Source organism: Perognathus longimembris, chromosome 1 (assembly GCF_023159225.1).
Source record: "Perognathus longimembris pacificus isolate PPM17 chromosome 1, ASM2315922v1, whole genome shotgun sequence".
NCBI lineage: Eukaryota > Metazoa > Chordata > Mammalia > Rodentia > Heteromyidae > Perognathus > Perognathus longimembris.
In genome coordinates this window covers 103,541,667-103,564,845 of record NC_063161.1, presented here as the reverse complement: position 1 = coordinate 103,564,845, position 23,179 = coordinate 103,541,667, and the positions used below count along the sequence as shown (strand labels likewise).

The following is a 23,179-nucleotide window of genomic DNA, read 5'->3' as shown; positions in this document are numbered from 1 at the left end:
TCAGCATAGTTGATTTTGTTCTTTTAAGTTTCCAACTGAAACAGACAGTCAGAAAGACAGAAAGAGAGAGAGACAGAGACAGAGGAACAGAGTAAGAGAGAGATTAAGAGTCCTCATACTACTTGTAATGTCCACAAAAATTGGACCATGTTATGAAGTTCACCGAAAGTAGATAAAAACATTGAAAGTGAACATTTGTGCATTGACATCTGTTGGGAGATCTCTGTGTGAAGTGCATGCATATAGTAAAGGTAGTAGGAAGAGCTCTGGGAATAGAGTCAGGACAAATCACATCTTAGAGTGGTCTCCAGGTTTGAAATTCTGTGCCCAAAGGGTTCTTTAGTGGACCTTGTAGATGGGTGGTATGTAATTACATGGGTGGCAGTTGGTAACTTTGGAAATCATGAGTGGCCAAGTCTGACATAATGGATTTTTAGGAGGGCTGAACATCAAGTTTCTGTGAAGGAGCATGCCTAGAGGTGAGCTCTGGCCCCACATATCATGGCCAGCTCATGTGCATAGGGTAGATGTTATGATACATAACCATTCAACTGCCAGTTAGGAGGAGAAATGCACAGGTGAAAGGGTAATAGGCTAACATGAGTGTGGACATGCAGGTCTGAGCATGGATGTGCAGTACTAGCCTCAGCGTTGACATCCAAGCTCGAGCATGGGTCTGCTTGGCGGATGTGGTCTCTGTGGTAATGATTCCCATGGCAACATTCAGTTAAACAAATACGAGGATAATGGAAACTTAGCATTGATTCTACCTTGGCATGGCCAGGCACTACTCCAGTGTTCCGGTTCTTGGACTTAAGCATCTCTGTTTCTGTGCAGGGCAACAGTACCCTGTGAGACTCGGTATCCTGTGGGACTCAGTGCTCTCCTGAGCCCGACCTGGTACCTGGCACTGTGTTTTGTTGGGTTTTGGTGAGAGCCACAGCCCTGTGCGCCCCTCATTGTTCTGTGGGGTCTTTGGCTGTCCATAGGGAGTGGAGGGTAATATACGCGTTCTGAACCCATAAGCCTGGCCCCTCTGATAACCCTTAACACTCTCAAGAAGGCAGAAGGTTGAGGGAAACTTCTGTGTTTGAACAGCATTTTCCTGTTCAACTGAAAAGTAATTCCTGTCATTGCAAAGTAATGGAAATTCTGACAGACTTTCTTGTTTCACTTAGAATTGTTATGTGTAGGCAAAAATATCAGTGTCATATTGTCTATCTTTATCTGTACTGTTGATGCCTATGCAGAATTTCATAATAGAGTTTATTCAGACTAATGTCATATTATAGATGATTTCTACTGGATGCAAGAGTTTGGTGAAAAATCAGAACTTTATAATTCATTGAATAAAAGGAATTTACATGGAAGAGAATTGTATATTTTGTCCCATTGTACGCTACTCACCTTTTTAGTAAATATTATATATTCTTATGGGTTTTGTGGTAACATATGAGGCAATCATTGAGCATTTTTGATCATGTGAAGGCTGTTTATTTTGGAGAGTATGTAAATTGCAATATAATTATCAAAATGTAATATTTTTGGCTACCTGGGGACTGAGAATTCAGAGGGCAAGGGTCATGTTCTTTATGTGTCGAAACATTTGTTGGAAAACTGTGTAAGTTCATGTTTTGGAGTTACATTGTAAATTGAGTGTGAGCATGTAATCTGTGCATTTGCATGTGATATTCTGAATAAAGGAATTTGGGATAGTGTTTGTAGCATGATGCTTGAGTATATTTATAGAATATAAGATGCAAAAGTTGGGGTTAGATATTTGTAACTAGTGTTTTTGATGTTTTACTACTTTTTGTTCACAAATTTCAGATTTGTGACTCTTTTAGGGCAAATTTAGAAGAAATATGTGCATATGTCCATGGGGCATATTAAGAAAATGGTCATTTTCTTCTGTGGATTTGAAATGGATTTGGGTTGTGGGGACAATGTAGGGGGATGGTTTGTGTATTCAGGAATTTCTGGATGGTAAGTTTATTTTGGGATTTTCATAAATGTCCTCATGTTGCCTTTGAGCTCTTTATGCATATGAATTGAGTTAGTAATACATTGGAAAGATGTTTTTTCAACATTTGTGTGATCCTGGTATCTGGGTGTCTCAGATACCTGTGGAGAAGAGAACTTTCATGGCTTCAGACTTTTCTTCTTCTAATTTTTATTTTTGTTTTATTTTATATTTTTATTATTGTAAAGGTGAGTACATTTCTTTTGAACAATGTCACCTCTTCCCCCATTCTCTACAAGTTTTCCCCTCCTGACCCCTGTTCATTTTCAACATAGGGTCTACAGAGTATCAATGCTGTATTAGTTCACCCTTTGTCCCATTATTTCTGTGCTCCCCCTTAGCCTTCCCAAAACAGATAAACTTAAATACAAGAAAAAAGGTACAGAAATCAAAACAGTGACAAAGGAGAAAAGATGAAAAATAACATAAAATATCTTGTTTCCATTTCTTGGAGTTCATTTCAACAAACATTTGATCATGTGTCCATGAATCTTTGTGATCCTCTCCTGACTATCCTCCTTTGATCTCACTGTGTGAATGTCTAAAGTCCTGTGTAATAAATCATGTCCAAGCATTTTTTTTTGTCTTTTACCAACCAGTGTGTTTACTTGTAGATTTATGGCACTTTCTAGTTACAACAGATGAGGAAAGTATGTACTCTCTTTCTAGTTTATAAGCAGGCTAGGGAAGGTTGATTGACAAATGAGCTACTTATGAAAAACTAAACTGAATTAAAAAATATAAGCCAGTATCAGAGGTACAGGGGGAAAGCCAAGACACAATGTGACACGTATGTGATGTGAAAGTGCCATGGCTAGTGAAAGGAAGATGACAAAGTCCCAGGACCTGTGTGGGAGGTTAGAAATCTACCCTTGAAAACAAGGACTCCCCAGGAAGTGGTACTCAAAAGTGGTGGGGTAGAGTCAAGGAAAAGGGATAGATGAATGAAGAGGAGGAAAACGCAGACGAGAATCCCGTATAACTTACAAAATTAAGAAGGGTGAGGAAGGTGGGGGGTAGGGAGGAGTAGCTGAAGGGGTGACACTAATGAAGATACATTATATTTATAAACTCCTCTGTTAAATGGCAACTCCTTTCTATACTTTAAGACAATTTTAAAATTATCATTCTAATGCTGTGAAGGGAGTTATAAGCTGGCTTTTGGAGATATTAATCCATTCATGCCACTCTAGTACTACTGAATATTACTTTTTCTATTTCTATTAAATGCTAATATAGTTAAACCCAAATGTTCCAACACTTTTTTTTTTTTTTTGCAGTCCTTGGGCTTCGACTCAGGGCTTGAGCACTGTCCCTAGCTTCTTTTTGCTCAAGGCTAGCACTCTACCACTTGAGCCACAGTGCCACTCCTGGCCTTTTCTGTTTATGTGGTCCTGAGGAATCGAACACAGGGCTTCATGCATGCAAGGCAAGCACTCTACCACTAAGCCATATTCCCATATTCCCAGCCCCCAATACTTTAAAAAATTTGTGATGTACAGGATTATAATAGTTACATATGTAAGGTAGTGAGTGCATTTCTTGTCAAACTTGTCACCCCTCCCTCATTTTCTCCCCCCAACCCCACCCCAAGTTGTACAGTTAATTTCCAACATATTGTCTTGTATCGCTGTTGCATTGACTCACCCTCTGTCTTTTGTCTCATTGTTTTAATGTTCCCCTTTGTGTATACAATACCCAGGGTACCAAAATGAAATACGGTGACAACAGAGGGTAAACCATAGGAAAAACAAAAGAAAAAATTTCATGTAGTACATTAAAAATAACAGATAAACCTCATTTCCATATTTTGGAATTCATTTTGCCTAGCATCATCTTATATGATTATATGTACATAACTATTGAGCTATTGTGATCCTCTGCTAGGACTATCCTAGACATTGTTACCAATGTTACCGTTATCAATGGCAGATACAGGACAAGCATAGGCTTTGCTAGTCAACCTTCTGTGCAAGAAATACAGAAGATATTCCATCTGAACCAAGTTCATTAGGTTGAAGAACATCCTAGATGCTGAACAAAACCTGTCCTCCCATGTTTCCTCATTCTGACAAACCCTAAAGGCTTACTGGTTTGTTTTTGTAGTGATTAAATGGACACATTAGGTGAAATGAGGGCTAGAGGGTGCCCATTCATGTGCCCATCCCTTCTAGAATATGCTTTAAGACCACACACTGCCCATTCCTACCCCAGCCTGAGGGACAAAGAGAAGCCACTACATACGAGAATACTTTATTAAGCAACACACATGTCAAGAGAATGTACTCACACACAAAAAACAGACTTGCTGTTCATAGACGGGGATTTCTCATGAGAAAAATGCACCTCACAAGGAAATAAGTGAGAAGTATGGTATGCATGACTGACAAATAAACCACTAAGATGACAGTGCCTTGGGCAGTGGATATGCTCCTCTGAGACATTTGTCCCCCTTTGCCTATACTGGCAGGTGTGATTGGTTAGAGACACAGGCTTCCTGGGAGGCAAGTTTGTCCCAGCTTTGTTATAGTATGAGACTCTCCTATCATTGACAGGATGACTATGGCTAGTAGAACTGGTTTGGGGGAGAGAGACCCTGCTGTTCTTCACATGGCTTTGTTCTCTGTAAGAAGCCATGTGGCAGTGGGAATGCCTACTCGAGGGGGCCTGACCTTCTTTGTGTAAAGTTTTCTTGGAGGCAGAAGGTGCATGTTGAAATACCATTTTTTCTTCCACGATTCTTTCAGCAGTGCTCATGAATGTTTGGGCTTCAGGCACTTCATTGTCCTTGAATATTCTGCTTGTGCTTAAGACTTGGTTCTTAGTATTGGTTGAATGGATCTTTGAATTTTGCAGTGAGTCTGCCTGACTTTTACCTTTAGTAGAAAAAACTGACATGAAAAAACTCTTTATCCGGTTTCCGAAATGACTCTCTGGAGGATGCTGTCCTCTCTCTGGTGCAGGTAAGGCACTGTTCTTCCTCCCAGTCCTTGTTTTCCTGACCTGGGCAGGAGAGTTTACCTTCCAGCCTTGTGAGGGCCTCGTTCTTGCAGGCTTTTCCTTCTGTGTTGTAGCATTGGGCCTCTCACAGCTCTTTTCTCTAGGTCCGTGAAACATCTTGCTATACCATGGGAACTGGAGGTTGGATGTCTGAGGCTCTTGCTGCTTCATGATGTGTTCTCCCCTTGATGATGGAGAGCTTGTCTCATAGGAAGTGGATGTGCTGCTTCCAGAACAGTTCTGTGAGCTAGTTAGAGAGCTCTGGGATGCCAGCAGGTTTGCAGCAAGCAGCACCTCAGGGGCACAATCTTGCAGGAATGTGTCAGCTTCACAGTCCTGCAGAATAACATTAAAAGGTGGGCTTTCACTTGTGCTGCTAGACTCTGCCTGTTTTTTGAGGCATGAATCTCGTGGATGCTTGGAAATAGAAAATCTGGAGGGGAATGATATTTGATTGGTTCTCAGAATGTCTAAATTTCTGAGATTTAAATTGTTGGAGTCCATGTTAACTGTAAAGTTAGTCGGCTGTTCCTCTTTATCCTCTGCCATGTCCCTGAGATCTTCTGTCCTTTCCGACTCAACGAAGACCTCTCGTATGGACACATTGTGGTAGAGGTTTTCTTTCTCTTGTGTTTCAAACATACCCATTACTGGGCTTGTGGTTGGTTCTGGACTGCTTCCATCTGAGCCTGGCACAATGTCATGGTGCCAGGTTCTTCCTATAAGGCTATAAGATCTGGACTCAGAACGCAGTCTACCTGCCTCTCCAGTTGGAGGGGCCTCTGAGGGACCACAGATGTAGCTACAGTATGTTCCTCTCAGAGTTTTATGTACTGATGGTGGTTTAGAAGGTTGGATGATATGACCTTCAGTTTTTTTTCTCTCTACAGTTTTTGGTATTTTGTAGAGAGCTTCTCCCTGGAATATGCCCCCCTTGACTGTGGGGTTGGCCTTCAAGTTACTACAGGCTAGGTTCGGGGAAGCTCCCTGTGAAATTGGCACAGGGGGAACCTTTTTCAAAGTAAGGTAATTTATGGTCTTAAGAATCTTTAGGGACAAGCCCCACTTGTGCTTCACCCAAAGCTTCTTAATATGTGCGTCTAGCAGCTGTCGAGTGGCAGCATCAGAGTGGGAAAGCTCCTGGGAGGAGCTCTTGCAGGTTGCTCTAGTCTCTGAGGGTGAATCACTGCCAGTTTGCATGCTAGAGTTGGAGTTTTTAAGGGGGGTCATGGCACGGTCTGCAGATTCCCTGGAATGACTGGCCTGCAGAGGGAACTTGTCCTCATTGATCTGCTCCCATTTTGTGATGAGATGGGCTTTTAGGGTTTCTCCTCGATGGTTCATATTGAAATGAACAGGGGGGGAATACTCTGGATCACTATTTGATGGTCCATTAAAACTACTTTTGAATTCTCTCTCAGTTTTGGCATCTAGAAAATCTACTGAGGAGCTTTCTACAGCCGTGTCCATATCTTCCACTATGCTGCTCATAAAATGTTCCATGCCCCTTCTGGAGTTCTCCCATCCCTGGGCTACTGAGCAGGTTGCCTTCTGTGTATTCAGGCAGGTATTGTATACACACACAGAGTTCTGTAGAGACGCATGGTCGTCCTTTGCTTGATGTGTTCCTGGGAATTTCCCATCAGGAGACAGCTGGGTATTGCAATTTGCTCTACAGGGGTGCTGTAGGATCCTCTCTTGGAGATGACGCTCCAGCCTTTTCCTCGTCTCAAAGCTGAAGAAATCACCTGGAACGTTGATAAATCCTCTCTGGTGCAGTGGGCCCTGACCTTGAATAATGGCTTTCTGAGACTGTTTGACCATAGAGGGTAATAATCTCTTACTTTCCAGGTGTTTCTTTGCAAGATGATGTTCTAGTTGTTGAACAACAGGTGGGACAGTATATGACCTCATTGGAGGTGAATGACTTGATAGGATTGGTGTGCAGGACGGAACATGGACATGGGCCTGGACCTCCGCCACTGGTGGAGGCTGGGGCCAGGGTAAGGTTGGTGTGAAGTGTTGTGATTTCACCAAGTGATTCAGTAAGGGCTGGGGTGGAAAGTGCTGTGGAGGTACTTTAGCCTGGACTTGTCCTGGCATGAAATTAGCAGAACTATTGAATAAAATAGATGGTAAGTGTAGTGGATGACTAGATCTTTTGACAGGAGCCACCAGGGACTCACTGTGCAGAAAGGGAAGGCCCCAGAACAGCTGGATATATTTCTTCAAGACCATGGGGAAAAATAGCTCCTGAGGATCAGGAAGCTGCTGTGGTTTTTCCTTTGTGTTCCAGAAGACCTGTGGGATGGCTCTGTCTTGTTCACTGCCCAGTGACTTCATCATGTTCCCCAGAGACTCCAGAGGGTGTTCTATGCACTGAGAAGCTTTCAGCTTTGCTCTCTTGCTAATCACTATCTCAAGCACCTCTAGGATGTCAGAGTTGAGGGCTGGGATAGGAGAAGGCAATCTAGAGGTGCTGGTTGGAGAGCTCTCTGGGATGGTTTCTGGTGAGACTTCCATGATATTATGCAGCGGAAGACCCAGGTTTGAATTGGGCCTGGATGGAGGGCAGACCACAGGTTGTGGAGAATGAGAACAGGGAGGAGAATGTTCTAGAGCAATCAGTGGCTCTGGAGGCTGAGACACACTCTGGGATGAATGTGACTCAATAGATACTGAGGAACATATCTGGACTGGTGACAAGGTAGAGGCCAGCGGCTTCAAGCCCTCTGGGGAAGGAGCTGGGGAAGCCTCTGGGGACACAGTGCTGGAGGAAGTGTCCTTCTCAGACTGCCTAGGTGACAGGTGGGCTGTGACAGATTCTGTGTTGAAAACTTCACCTAGGGCATCTCCTTTTAAGATGTGCTGGAAGCTGCTGGTGTCATTGAGCTTCCCTAGGTGGCTGTAGGAGACAGGAGACAAACTTTATTCAGTGATAGAAAGGCCCAGGAGAATGGGAAAGATGGGCAAGGGTGATGACCTGCTGTGCATGGTCCCTACCAAACCACACCCTGATATTCACTCGTTCCTTACTCCCGCTACATCCTGAGCTTTCAGCCATATCCCAGGCAAACCTGAAGTCTTCTTTAATCCCCAGATAACCCCAATACCTGGAGTAGACTAAGTGCAGGCACAGGGACATGTGGAAAATCCTTACCTGCTCAGAAGGGAAACTAGATCATGGATCTCCTCAAGCTGTTCCCGCAGGTCTCTGCAAGCTAGAAAAGGGACTGTGGTTATGGCAGATGAGGTAGGGCCCTGGGATCTTCATTGGGCCTGAAGGAAACAGCCCTTTGAGACCATGGAACATTCCACTGGATCCTAAGTCTGTATTCATGACCACAGGACTTGTGCCAGTGCTAAGAGGGCCTAGGGAGGGGTAGTGCTTTTTTATTTACAACATGTTTTCATTCCTGCCAACTTCCATGACCTACAGAACCTCTCTTTGGGATAGGGAGAAAGGATATGTCATCTCAAACAGTTCTTAAGGACGTTATTTGGTCCACATATGGGCCTGGAGGTCACACCTCCATGCCCACCTCCATATCAAGGCAGTGTTAACTCACAACCTTAGCCCCTCCCCTTGTGACACTGCTCTACATTAAGGCAGTGTTACCCTATAGCCTCTTAGTCCCTCCCCCTTTTGTGACACACCTCCATATCAAGGCAGTGTTACAGTGTTACCTCACAGCCTCTTAGCCCCTCCCCTTGTGTGCTGGAGCTTATCACAGCTTCATTCCAAGCAGAGAGCTTGAAAAATGTCTCCAGTTCTGATTTCTTTCCCAGGAGACTTCTAAGGCTATACAAACAAATACTTGATGCCTTTACTCTGGTTGTCAGAGACAAAGATCAGATTCCCTCAAGAGAAAGTGCAGAGCCTACCTTTCAGAGTACTTCTTCTCTTCCTGCTGTTGATCTGGCCTCTTTTCTCCACATGATGCTAAGAGGAGAAAAATGGGAGTTGAACTTCTTTACTGTTCTCCTCTCTATACAAGTTCAGATATCTGGGCTGGGAATATGGCCTAGTGGCAAGAGTGCTTGCCTTGTATACAAGTTCAGATATCTACTGCTCCCTGATAAAATGTTGTCTTTACCTGTGTCCCTGCATTTCCTTTCTTCATATGTGGATAAGCATTATTTCTGTTTTCAATATATGAATTAAAGACAACTCAGTACTTCCTCTGTCACAACCACAGACCCTGGTTTCCAGGTGCCTCTCTGCTCCCAAGACTTTTGCTTCCTGAGTTCAAAGGTGACCTAAGCCTCTGATGGGCGATTTGTGTTTGATTTGAACAGCCCTCTATTCAGTCTAGCCCTGGGAAAATGTGGTATTCAGGTCCCTGGTGTGATATGGGATTCAGTGTTGAGCTCCCCAGCTCAGCAGCCCAGTCCTTGGTTGCTGAGTTTCAGGGTTTGATTGAACCCTGGCACTTGGTCCACACCGTGCAGATGTTTTAAGAGCTCAGAATACTACCTATGTCACTCTCATCCTGCCCTGTCTTCTCAGTGCCCAGGAGAAGATGGCTCTCCTCTTTCCCAGGACTTCCCCTCTCCATGGCCTTGCTACTTGATTTGGAGAAGTGGACACATTAGTAGAGAATACAACTTTTATTATAATTTTCTTTAAGTAGTACAAAGCAGTTTCCATTCAACAAAGAAGTTTATGGATATGACATATCTTTTTTTTTTTTTTTTTTTTTTTTGGCCAGTCCTGGGCCTTGGACTCAGGGCCTGAGCACTGTCCCTGGCTTCTTCCCGCTCAAGGCTAGCGCTCTGCCACTTGAGCCACAGCGCCGCTTCTGGCCGTTTTCTGTATATGTGGTGCCGGGGAATCGAACCTAGGGCCTCGTGTATCCGAGGCAGGCACTCTTGCCACTAGGCTATATCCCCAGCCCCAGATATGGCATATCTTGATCACTGCTAATCCTTTCAACATCCTCACTCCTTCCTTCCCTTCTCACCCCTTCCCTCACTCTTGATTTTGTAGGTTACATATTGGATTCTTATTTGCATTTCCCACTCTTCACTGAGTACTTCCTTTCCCTTTGACCTCACTCCACCCCTTTCAAGGACTCATTTCTGTTAATTTACTTTGCTGAACTTGGGTTTTTGGATTTTTTTTTTTTTTTTTTTCCCCAGTCCTGGGGCTTGGACGCAGGGCCTGAGCACTGTCCCTGGCTTCCTTTTACTCAAGGCTAGCCCTCTGCCACTTGAGCCACAGCGCCACTTCTGGCCATTTTCTGTATATGTGGTGCTGGGGAATCGAACCGAGGGCTTCATGTATAAGAGGCAAGTGCTCTTGCCACTAGGCCATATCCCCAGCCCCGGGTTTTTGGCTTTTAATTAGAGTTTGAGATCTTCCTTGAATCTATGATATTTCAGTCAATACATTTGTATACACTTGCATACCATCCAACATATTTGTGAATATGTAAGCTAAATCTAGCTCCCACATGATCCTTTGTCTTTCTCACCCTGACTTAATTCAGTTAATTTTTCCAATCTTCCATTTCTTTACAAATAGTAAATATTCTAGTGGATGAGTAAAATTCCATTGTGTATATGTATCCGTTGTGGGGGAGGTCTGTCCTTAAGGTCTTACCTTCCTCAGTTTGTTTTTTCTCTCAAGTGTTGGTGAGGATGGATTTCCCTTGAAGCAGGGCAGTAGCAGTAGCAGGAGGAAGAGCCCCACTCCACACACAATGGCAAGGAATATATCCATTGCCAAGGTGGTGAGGTTGGGGCTCAGCCATGGGTTATCAATGCTTTTCAGTGAAAAGAGAGGATTCTCTATCATCTGAATCGCAGTATTGCTCTCAAGCAACTGAGATCTGGGGGTTTCCTTTGGCGATATATAGTAAATGAAGGCCTATACATCACAGAGGCCTGGCTTTCTAAGTCACAAAGGGGTAGGAGTTTTCTGTGTCACAAAGCCTCTCCCTCACCACCCCCTACCTCCAGCCTCTATCTCAGCACATCCTTCACTTTTGGGCCCTCTAGATTCCCACCTCCAAGTTTACCTGCTCAGCCTGTCAGAGGCAGATCCCAGTCCATTTCCTGAGTCTTCCCCCTTGATCCCAGACATTAGCTGCTTCTTTGGAGATCACTGCTTGAAGTCTTTATTTTCCACAGTTTTTAATAATTTGGACTTAGCTCTGACAATCTTTGTCTCCATCTCCCCACTTTCCCATGTTACTGGATATTCAGTTCCCAGAATACAATGTCAATTCAATGTCAATTGGATTATTGTCTTAAAGGAAATAAAGGTTCATTGACTTGCAGGCAAAATGAGAACTATTTGAGCTATTATCTGAGAAGGAAGAGCAGTCCTGGTGGGCAGGGGAAGAAGGACAACTTTTATAGAATGGCCCACGAGCATAGACTTCCTGATGGATTCAAGTGGTGAGGCCTGACATCTGGCCTAATGGTGGTCTTGGGCCTGCTCATTTGTGCTGACCAGTAGTCTCTGGACACGTAGCCCTTGTTCAGAATGTTCCTTCAATACCGTGCGTGGTAAGCAAGATAAAGAGAGGAATGTGGTGACCTTGTGTAAAGCTATAAAAGCTATATTGAATTTCTTCTGGAGAATGGCAAGTACATGGGTGGGTAGGGGGTAGGAGAGTGGGAAAGAAAAAATGATGCCTTTTAAAATAATTGTGTAATTGAAAGCATCCTGGTTAATTCATGAGCTAAAACTTCACAGATGAACATATTTAGGTGTTGGTTTCTGTTACATTTTCTCCACGCTTACTTTTACCCACCAATTTCTTTGAAAAAGGGTATTGTAGATGTCTAGCTGCTTCCTGCAGAAATGGAATAATGTCCTAGGGATGACTTGGTGTCTCACATCTGTAATCTCAGCTAAACAGGAGACAGTGGAAGAGGGTTGCAGTCCAAGTACTGCTTTCAGGAAAAAAACCAGAAAAATAACTAAAAAGGAAGAAAAAGTTGGGGCCCTAGCTCTGCTGAGTAAGTGTGAGGTCCTCATTTTATCATACTACTGCCACAAAGCAACCTAAATAAAAAGATACCAAGAAATTAGGGTTTCTTTTTCTTCACACTCCTTCTAACATCAAATTTCTGCTTCATTTAGTTTTTCATGTGTGCCTATCTTGGGCTTGAACACAGAGCCTAGGTGCTGTTCCTGAGCTTTTTGCTCAAGGCCAGCACTCCAACATGAGTGACAGCTCCATTTGCTTCTGCTTGGTTTATAATAGTTATCCTAATGGATGTAAAGGAGGAGGACCCTGTGGTTTTGTTTTTTTCTTAATGACTAGTGATGTTTCAAGAAGTTGTACATCTGGTCTGGAAAAATACTAATTGATGTCTTGTGCCATTTTCAAATTAGGTTTATTTTTAATTTATTTGTTTTATTTTGTGTCAGTCCTGGGGCTTAAACTCAGGGTCTGGATACTATTGCTGAGCTTTTGTCCCCAAGGCTAGTGTTCAACCACTTGAGCCACAGCTCCACGCTCCACTCCTGGCTGTGTATGTGTGTGTGTGTGTGTGTGTGTGTGTGTGTGTGTGTGTGTGTGTGTGTGTGTGTTTAATTGGAGATAAAATCTTACATGATTTCCTGCCTGGGTTGGCTTCGATCTGTGATCCTAAGATCTCATCTCTTGAGTAGCTAGGTAGTAGTAGATGTGAGCCAAGTGCCCAGCAATTATAGATTTTTATTTGTTTAGTTATATAACACTTTATAGTTATATAACACTTGTTATATAAAGTACTAACAGTAGACAAGCTTTTACTTTATGGAACATTTACTTAAGACTACATTAGTTAATTCTGTCCTAACCTCTCATTTTGAATTAATATGCAAGTTTACTAAAGTCAGTGCTCAGTATTTTGCATTGTGTAAGCCTAGTGCACAAACATCACTCAGCTCATAATTCGCTCCCTCAGATGGAAGCATTCTGAAGTGGAGAGGGGGAGGTACCCACTGGGAACCATTCTGTGTGACCACAGCTGAGTTGGTGAGGACTCCTTGCCAGTCTCAGCCTGGCAAGTTGTGCAGGGTGTCATGGTCTGGTCTGCACTTCCTCGCCGGCAACACTAGGGGGTGCTCGTGGCACTGCGTGGACAGCCAGAGTCAGAGCAGCGGGGTCCCTTGGCTTCTCAGGCTCCTGGCTCACAAAGCCCTTTGCTGGTGGCGGGTTGGCGTGTGTTTTGCAGGTTAGAGTTTATCTTGGGGGCTCTGCCTCCCCTGAAACACACAAGAGAGGAGAGCAGCGAGGAAGCAGTAGCACCAAGCGGAGGAAGGGAGGACTGCAAGCCGGTGAAGCCCGTGGAGAAGCCCCCAGAGCTCGGACATGGACCCGACCGCGGGAGCCTTCTTCAGGATGCTTGCACTTCTCTCTACGCAGACCTGGAACCCAGGAGTGGCGAGAAACACTCGTGAGTGCAGAAAATGGCTTAAAACGTATATCCGAAACCGAGAAAATGCCATTGCATTACCAGTACGTACTCATGAATACAATCACTGGCCTGCTTCTGAAAAATGAAGCTGACATGGGGTGGTTTGTAGTAGATTCGCTCTCCTACGTCTAAAAGACAGAAAGTGTGTTTGACTCTCGGAGCCCAAGCATTCTGCAACCCCCGGAAAGCGCTGATTCTGGTAAGATTAGCTCTAGCATGGTGAGAGATGAGGGAATAGAATAGGATGAGATTGCTGGACACGAAGAACAAGCCAGTGTCGTCGCTGGTGTTTGGCTGTGGATAAATCTTACAGGAACTGCATTAATGAAAGAAATCTCTGGGCTTGGCCCAGGTGGCCCAGGTGGCCCAGGTAGCTTGGTCCTGCGTTAGCTTTGTAGATGTATGGAGTTGGCACTCCACCCAGAAGCAGACCAGAGAAATGCAGGGCTGCCCAGGCGAGCACAGCGTCCTCAGGCAGAGCATCCAGACAGGTTCAGGGAAGCACCTACTCCTGTCACCTTCTGAGGCTTTCTTTTTTAAAATTGAGATTAATACTTAATTTTTTATTGTTATTATAAAGCTGATGTATACAGTGGTTACAGTTACATGTGTCAGGTAAAGAGTACATTTCTTTTTGGACAGTGTCACACCTTCCTTTGCTCTCTCCCAGTTTTTCCCTCCCATGTCCATTCACAAGTTCTATAGTCCACTTTCAAGTTAGTGTCCAGTGAGTACCTTGCCGCATTTGTTCACCCTTTGTCTCTCCATTTCTGTGTTCTGAGGCTTTCTTAAAGGAGAAAAAGCCTGCCTGGATCTCACCTTTCCTAACAGTGCCTGTGCTGTGTTTTCTGATTTGTTGTGTTGCTGATCCTGGACTTTTCTGTGTAGCAATGTTTATTTATCACTTCTGCACTGGCACCACGAAAGTATAGCTAAATGGAGCCAATAGATCAATAGGCATTTAACCCTACATTTAAGAAAAGTTCAAGAAAGTGTCATTCAATCAGTATCTCCATCAGGGGATCTTTCTTTTCTGGAGGAATTTCAAGAAAGTCCTTGTGTCTGTCTCCCTTCTAAAATGTTTTTCTTGTTGCTGTTGTTGTTAGTTTTTTTAACTGTATTTTTTTTGTCGTTTCTTTTTTGGTACTGTGGCTCAAATAGGACATTGCACTTGCTAGGCAAGCGCTTTCCCACTGAGCTACATCTCAGCCCCAGCCCCACTTTAAAATTTTTTAACGAGGATTTATAGGAAGGAGGGCAGCTTGATGTATGAAAACACCTGGTTATGAAATCAATGATTACAGTAACATTCTTTGAAAATTCCCTGGTATAATTAATGACCTATACTTATTGATAGGCAATGGCACACTTACTAGCAGAGTGTCTGAATTAGGAATTCTATAGCTGCATGTCAGCTTGTGTGACCTCCAGTAGCTATGTTCCCTTTGTGTGTCTGTTTCCTCATCTCTATAAATTAAAAAAGTAGGTTTGGAGAAATGGTGTAAGCAATAGGTCCAGTTGACTAGCAAGTATGAAGCCCAGAGCTCAAATGCCTGTACTCAGAAAAGAAAACCATTCTACCATGTAGAATTCTTATGAAGATGAAATTAATATGTATAAATAACACCTGGAGTATACTAAGTTTTCAATGTAATTTGTCTGAAATAATGACCTAAAGTATAACATGGAAAAATGGCCTTAGTCCTTGACATTGGAAAGAAAGTAAATACCTTTGGGAAATGCATAGGTATTGGTATTTCTGTGGTCTGGATATTATCATTAGTAAGGTACTATTGTTATAAAATATAAATATTGGTAAGAAGACTGTGGTAGGAAATCAGGACCTCTTCCTGCTGGGCACCAGTGACTCACACCTGTAATCCTAGCTACTCTGGAGTTTGAGATCATGATTGGAAGCCAGCCCAGGAAGGAAAGTCCTTGAGACTCTTATCTTCAATTGAACAGCAAAAAACTGCCCCAAGTGTAGGTGTGGCTTAAGTAGTAGAGCACCAGACTTGAGTGGAAAAAGCCTGAGCTTGAGGCTTTGAGTTCAGGCCCCCAAACAACCAAAAAACAACAAAACAAAAACATCTTCCTACATAGCTCAACTTTTTGCAGTGTTATAGCTCTATAACTAATTTCTCTCACTTTAGCTATTTGGTTCCACTAGCTGTTAACAACTTTAACTCCTTCTTTAAAACATTTTTATTGTAAAAGTGTAACTTCTTTCAATACCACTTACTTTCCATTAGTGGGAATTATCCTGCTGTCTTTGTCAGATCAATATGGCCTGGACTTCTGTGTTTCTTATTCTCTTTGAGGACATACCTCACCTGGCCTTCTGTGTATTGTCTCGTGTTCACGACTGTTGGTTTGTTAATCCATGCTGGACTCCATGTGGAACACACATCTGTAGTTGGGGTGAGAGCTGCATGTGCGCAGACAGTGATGTGGAGCAGTGCTGTTGGAATCTGGAAGTCTCCTGGCAACTCCACCTCCTGACTTTTTTCTTGTCCTCATTTCTTCCCCAGATTTCTTCTCCAGCTTGTGGAACCTTTCTTATCTCTGACTCTTCTGAGCAATTGTGCTTTCCTGAAATGCTTGATACTTCCCTTTGTGTGTTCTCCTGTGGAGTTTTAGCTCTTTACACCCTCTGTGAAGGTCAGAAGTGGCTGCTCAGGTACCTGCAAGGGAGAGGGAGAAATACTTTGCTGAACCTGCAGCTGCCTTAATGTCCTGGCTGGTGAGGATCTCCTCTCCCCCAGATGTTGTCCTATCCTTTCACCCCAGATGTCTAACCATACTTCTCACCGGAGGCAGGCTCTTGCATAGCTCACTGTCTGGCCCCGTTTCACAGACCAGCCTCCAGGTTCTCTGTTCATAAGAACTCTGTGTGGTGTTCTGCTACACTCCACTCCACAGAGAGGCTCAGACTCATAGCACATGACTGCCTTTTGTAGTCACATTCTTTTATTCTTTTTTAAAAAGTGCCCTGCAAAGAGAAAACACGTGCAAAACACATTGTAAGCACTTACTGCCAATAATTTTTGTTCACCCTAAAAAAATTAGTAAATAGGGGCTTGGAATACAGCTTAGTGGTAAAATACTTGCCTACCATGTATGAAGCCCTGGGTTCATTTCCTCAGTACTACATAAACAGAAAAAGCCGGAAGTGGTGCTCTGGCTTAAGTAGATAGAGTGCTACTGGAGCAAAAGGAGCTCAGGGACAGTGCCCAGGTACTGAGTTCAAGCCCTAGGACGATAAAAAAATTAAAACAAAATAAATAACAATAGTAATTTTGAGATTCACATAATTTACTAATGTTTTTACTGGAAACTCAATGGAATTGTAAAGCAACAGTATGTGAAATGGCATTACAGATTCAGTAGGAAACAATCATTTGAATTACAAAATATTGAATAATAGACTGTTTTGTGTGACCAGTTAAACAATTTCTTCTGGTTTTAAAACTGTGAGGTCACTGCCGTGATCTGGAATAGGGCTGTACAGTACTACCCCAAAACTTGTCACAGACAGAAGACTTCCTAAGAAAACTGTAGGTTAAGTCTGACCCTGCTGACAACATTGAATGACCCCAAGCACCTCCCTAGAGGTCTGTCCACTGCACAGATAGAACCCTGTGCTTCTGACCTGAATCTTTACATATCTCCCATAGTTCACAGCCCTCTGACTTGACTACACATATTCCCACCCACTATATCCTAAATATTCTGTCTTGGTAGAACCCAAAGTAGATTGTACTTTGCAAATCATAATTTCAGGAGTGAAGCATATCTGTATATGGAGAGAAGACTACATTTGTAAAATGCCCTAGGTGTTCTGTATTGTTCTTGAAGTTACCTACAGGGTTCTCTGACTAATAATTTCAGGGTCTGACAGTCCTGCCCCCGGCACCTGGGAGACCCAGGCAAGTACAACCACAGGATTCAGTGCTTTGGCAGAGGTCTCTCAAAGCTTCCTGCAATTCAGTGTATAAAGAAGGGTTCCTAGTAAGTATCTGAGCAACTGCTACTCTGTCCGATTCTTAAGGATCTTACTGCCTTTTGATGAGGAGGTTATGGGTTCTTTCACAACCCCGGATGTGGTAGGTTGTTGAATGTAGCCTGCACTGGAGTGTCTCCTGACATGAATGCTGTGGAGAGCTTGCCTGGCTGCAAAGGAAAGCCTTGTTCTTAGTCTGAGCTGCCTGGACTCCTGCTGTCACTCCTCTACCTCCCATCTGGTGATGGGAGCATGTGAACACTGCATAGCTCTCTTCTTAGGTTAATTCAGCCCTTTAAAGCAGCATATTTATGCTCATTATGTGTTAAGGGTGATATATAGCATAGACAACAGATTTTTATATAGTTGTACAGGGGTTATTAGTACAGTAATCAGTTTAATTCAGGAAATACTCTTCAGATGCCATTTTTTTTTTGTCAAGCAGTGTAATGAAAGTTGAGAAAATAAAGATTAAATCTGGTTCTTTACCAAACTGTCCTGCTTTATTTTAGTGGCACCGGCAGTGATTTTAGAGTCGACTCACTTGTTTGCAATGTTTCTTTTGCTGAATGCAAGTGTCCAGTGGCCAGATGAGAGTAAGAATTGAAATAATTAAAACTGACCTTTCCAAGAAGTATAAATCCTCTACTTTGAGCGCACCTGAGAGTCAGCGAGGACACAGGAACGACCCTCTCTCCAGAGTTTTTATTCCCCAGGCATTCAGCTCAGTAGAATCACAGAACTTTGCACTATTTTAAAACCACAAAGCAATGCACTTGATGTTATTGCCTAGCCAAATAGTCACCTGAGCAGATAATTGAAAGGTCAAACAAATGAAAAGGCAACTTCAGTTGGTAGAGATTAAGATTTTTATGTCCTCAGTAAAAAGGTTTAAAATCACTGACTTTTCTTTCTTTTTTTTTTTTTGCCGGTCCTGGGCCTTGGACTCAGGGTCTGAGCACTGTCCCTGGCTTCTTTTTGGTCAAGGCTAGCACTCTGCCACTTGAGCCACAGCGCCACTTCTGGCCGTTTTCTACATATGTGGTGCTGGGGAATCGAACCCAGGGCTTCATGTATATGAGGCAAGCACTCTTGCCACTAGGCCATATTCCCAGCCCCTGACTTTTCTTTTATGGTGCTTTAAGATTAAACTCAGGATCTTGCCCTGTTTTTGAGCCAAACCTTTTTTTTCAGTTGTAGGACTTGAATTCTGTGTTGGCACTGTCCCTGAACTCCTTTTGCTAGTGCTCTACCACTTGAGCCACAGCTCTACATCTGGGTATTTCTGTGATTAATTGGAAAGAAGTGTCTCATGGACTTTTCTGCCTGGGCTGGCTTTCAACTATGATCCTCAGATCTCAGCCTCCTGAGTCACTAAGATTACGTAAGCATGAGCCACTGATGCCTGGCCCTAACATTTATTTTAAAGTGAATTTCCCGGATTGTGCATAAATGATTTGTCCCCTTTAAAGACAGATTTCCCACTACTTTTTAATTAGTGCTTATTAATTTTACAGTAAGAGAAGCTTTCTGTACTATATTATTTTCATGCATATAAAAGGTATTCGTCACATTCACTCCTCTATTACTCTTTCTTATTCTTATTGCTCAGTTCTTGCCTTTTCATCTTCTTTATTTTAATATTTATTATCTTTAGTTGTACAAAGGTGTGTCAATTCTACATGTTGTTTTTTGACTATAATGCATCTTGATCAATTTTACCTCTTTCATTATTATCTTCCATCTGTCTCAACCCCACCTTTTTATCTTCTTGTAATTTTTAGAATGGATTTCACCGTGACCTCTCATTCCTGTGTACAATGTATTTCAGTTGCTTCCCCCCTTGCCCTCTGTTTTCCCAATTTGTGACAGGATACTATTCAAAGCAGGATACTATATAGGAGGCTTTTTGTTACAAAGTGCATGTGGAGCTAAATGTTCTCTACCAGTTGGATTTTAGTATTTGGAAACTATTTTTAGAACTTAAAAATTTCTCAAAAATATGTGAAGTATTTTACCAATATTGTGATCCAAACATGGAAACACTAATAGTGTAATGTACTCCACTCTACAGAACTTGATATGTTCTTTAATTACAAGAGTAATTATTCTTGTAGTGTTCCCTTGATTTATAAATAAATTCACCTGGATCCAGACCAACTCCTGAAATATCTTTGAGTTAATGCAATGCCCATAAGCCATACATGTGAAAAATTCATAAATAACATTCCTGCAATAGGAAAGGATTTTTACAGGTGAAAACAGAGCACTTAAATTTGGATATGGCAGTATATAAAAACTTGCATTTGTTAAATAAGCAAACCAAGAAACATGGAAAATGTGCCTGTTTTAACTTTATTCTGGCAAATATACAACCATATTTACTGTTAGAATGAATAATTGACAGAGATTAGAAATACCTTTGCACTTCTCTTCTGTTGTCATACTGGGCTGGACTTTGAGGGTCTCATAGTTAAGGAGATAATTCTGGTAAAGTAAAGCTCATGGCATGCACTCTGGTTTACCACTTGAAGTGGTAGAGATAAAGACAGAGAGGATTCCTTGTCTAGTGTGCATTTTCAGAGGTTTGTGAAGGCACAGAGGTTTGTGAGGTAGGTGGGGATAAAGGGTTGAAGAATTATTCTAGGGTTCCCAAGGTCTTTGCATTCTGCCTTTAAGAACTTGGAATGTAGTCTGTAAGACACCAGGATTGGGCACTGAAGTATGAAGACAGATTTGGGATGTGCCTGCAAAGAGCTATCTGGTTTTTGGAGTGAATACAACCCTGAAAAGGTTGGGGAAGTGGCTTTTGATATTCAGAAGTTCTCAGGGATGTGGATGGTGCTACCAGCTACTAGGAACAGTGAATGTTTTAGACACAAACCAGTTCCAGACTTAAGATAAATGGTCCCTAAATATCACCAGCTCTGGTCCAGAGGCAGAGAAGATCCACTAGTTGGTGGGCATTGAGCATAATCACTTGTTTATTTTTCAAACTATGCATATGAGAGGAGCAAAAGGTATCAAAATCCATCTGCAGGGGATTTCCACTGAATGGGTTCTGTTTGATATGCTGAGGAATTAGATACACTTATTTTTCGTTCTTTGTGACAAAATTTTAAGACTAGCTTGAAAGCAAATGCATGCTGAAAGATTCCATTTAATGCAATTGTGTATACACAGAATTAATGTGCCAAAGAAATTAAGAGAAAATCCAATTTCTTAGGGGGCTATGTTTAACTAACAAGGTCTTCCTGGAGCTGTATCTCATTTGAGGGGAAAAGTACAATATGTAGTTTTAGAAGGGGGTCAAGGGCCTAGAAAATCCAGTGTCATTATGTTTCACTTAGGTTTGGACAGATGAGCCAATTAAACATTTTTTTTCTGTCTATGGAAAGGTTCAGATTTCTAAATTTTACTTTAGGAAATATGTTTATTATATAATAAAATAAAAAGAATATATAAATGTGGGACCCTTTCACCCTCCCGCATGTTCCACCCGGAACAGCTGGAGTGCGGCCCCATGTGAAAGCCTTGGACTGTGTGTAGAAGCGAAGACGCCCCTTCCCCCTCTTATGCTTAAAAGAGGACACAGGACAGGCAGGCATTCTTGGGAAAGCTTCTCGGAATTCCGCCGACTTAAACAGGGGAGAGGTTTATATGACAGTAATGGCGGCAGGAAGGGGAGGGATCTGGAGTGGCTAGTTAGACACTAGTGATAGGCTGACCTGGGCTGTCCCTCCAAGGGCAGTAAAGTCACATCCCACAGGACCGCCCCCCTGGGCTCTGCCCCACGCCATTCTTGGCCTGCACGTGCTCCCAGACGTGAGGCAGGGCTGCTTAGCTACCCTTTCCAGTTCTGGACCCGGCGGGTGGGGGGCGGGGGTAGGAGTGGCTAACAGCCATGCAGCCCCAGGGCAGGAGGAGAGGAGGCCTCTCAGGACCGCCCCCTCAATGCCAAGCCAATGCCCAACATATAAAGTACATGTTATATAAAGTTACATATTATATGTAATAATATATTATATATGACTTTATGTCTAATCTATGTAATGGTTATAAATATATAATACATATAAATATTTATTTACATAGAAATACATGTGTATATATGTATATATACCAAAAGCTGAGTGTTCTAATACATCAGTTTAAACTATTTTGTGACAGAACAGGACTTGTGTATAATGGTTGACAACTTGCTCAAATAGTAAGACAATTTTTTAAAAATATTTTATAAATATGAATTATTACCTAAGAATTAATGAGAGGCTGTCTTTAATGATCTGACCTATTCTGCATAAAATATGAGCAATCATAAGGAGATACTTTCCTGTAAAACATACTATAGCAGAAAAGAAATATTATTTATCAGATTATTTATAAGACTCATATTCAACTTGTGAAACTGATGTATTTTATGATGAAGCCAGAGAAAGAAAATATGATCAGGTCTGTCATTGTGTGTGTGCTGGTACTTGGAACTTGAGTGCTGTCCCTCACAACCCCTTAGCTTTCTTGCTCTAGCACTTGAGTCACATCTCCACTTCCAGCTTTTGGTGGTTAATTGGAAATAAAACTCTCAGGAACTTCCCTTCCTAGGATGGCTTTGAACTGGGATCTTCAGACCTCAGCTTCCTGAACATCTAGGCTTACAGATGTGAGCCACTGGTGCCCAGTTTCTTATCAGCACCTTAAATAATGATGAATGTGTTAAGTATATTATTTTGAATTGATGAGAAGAGCAGAGTATCTGATTGTAGTTACTTTGATAACAGACGCTAAGGTGGTGCTAAATCTGTGTGTTGTCTATACCCATAACTGAAGAAAATGCTAAGCTTGAGACCTTACTTAGTGAAAATGGAGACACAGTTTCCAAGTCCCTAAATGATATCTGTGCCACTTATTTACAAACCCTAAGCCATGTAGGGCTCTTTTAACTTGTATGAAGTAGCCTCTTGGGCTCAGGATTGGGCTTTTAATGAATCGTTAGATAATTTTAGGGAAAACTAGAACCCTCCAATATAGAGTATGTTTGTGATTCTTGTGGTCTGAATTTATGAAGCTTTTCTTTAAAAAATTGTTTTCATATGTCATGGGTCTTGAACTCAGGGCATGGATGCTGTCCCTGAGTTTTTTTTTTTGCTCAAGGTTAGCACTCTTCCACTTTGAGCCACAATGCCACTTCCAGTTTTTTGGGAGTGTTTAATTGGAGATAAGAGTCTCATGGGCTTTTTCTATTTGGGCTGGCTTTGAACTGTGATCCTCAGATCTTAGCCTCCTGGCACCAGCTATGAAGGTTTTCAAAAAATATCTTTTAATATAATTTTATAACAATAGAAATGTCTTATAACATTTTGTAAGATTTTTTTCCTTAGGTACTTCTTATGTTTTGTCATCATTTGATATTCTCTCTTATATTTTCAAAGTACACAAAATGTTTAGAAATATACAAAGTTCTTGTATATTAAGGTAATAGCTGAATAACTCGTTTTAGATTTTTTACTTACACAACCAAAGTGTCTAGAAATGGCAGTTTATTTTCTGTTCTTCTTACTTATTTTCTTCTATATACTAGTAAGATTTTTCAGTTCAATGTTTAACATAAGTTTTGATTCCTGATCTTAACTGCTTCTTTCTTTATTCAATAATCTATCACTGGTATCAATTTGTAATTGGTAGTATGAGCCAATCATTACTTTTACAAAGCAGTCACTATTCAAAATAAAATC

At 42.1% G+C, this 23,179-nt stretch overlaps 1 protein-coding gene across 1 annotated transcript; it reads right to left on the bottom strand.

Annotated features, from left to right (window-relative positions):
- Positions 1-1,183: 1,183 nt before the first annotated feature.
- Positions 1,184-8,168, bottom strand: Spata31e1 (SPATA31 subfamily E member 1). The gene is made up of 3 exons (XM_048347621.1): positions 8,032-8,168; positions 4,696-7,928; positions 1,184-1,242 (listed from the first exon to the last, which is right to left on the bottom strand). The coding sequence occupies exons 1-3, from the start codon at positions 8,166-8,168 to the stop codon at positions 1,184-1,186; spliced, it is 3,429 nt and encodes a 1,142-aa protein (XP_048203578.1).
- Positions 8,169-23,179: the final 15,011 nt, after the last annotated feature.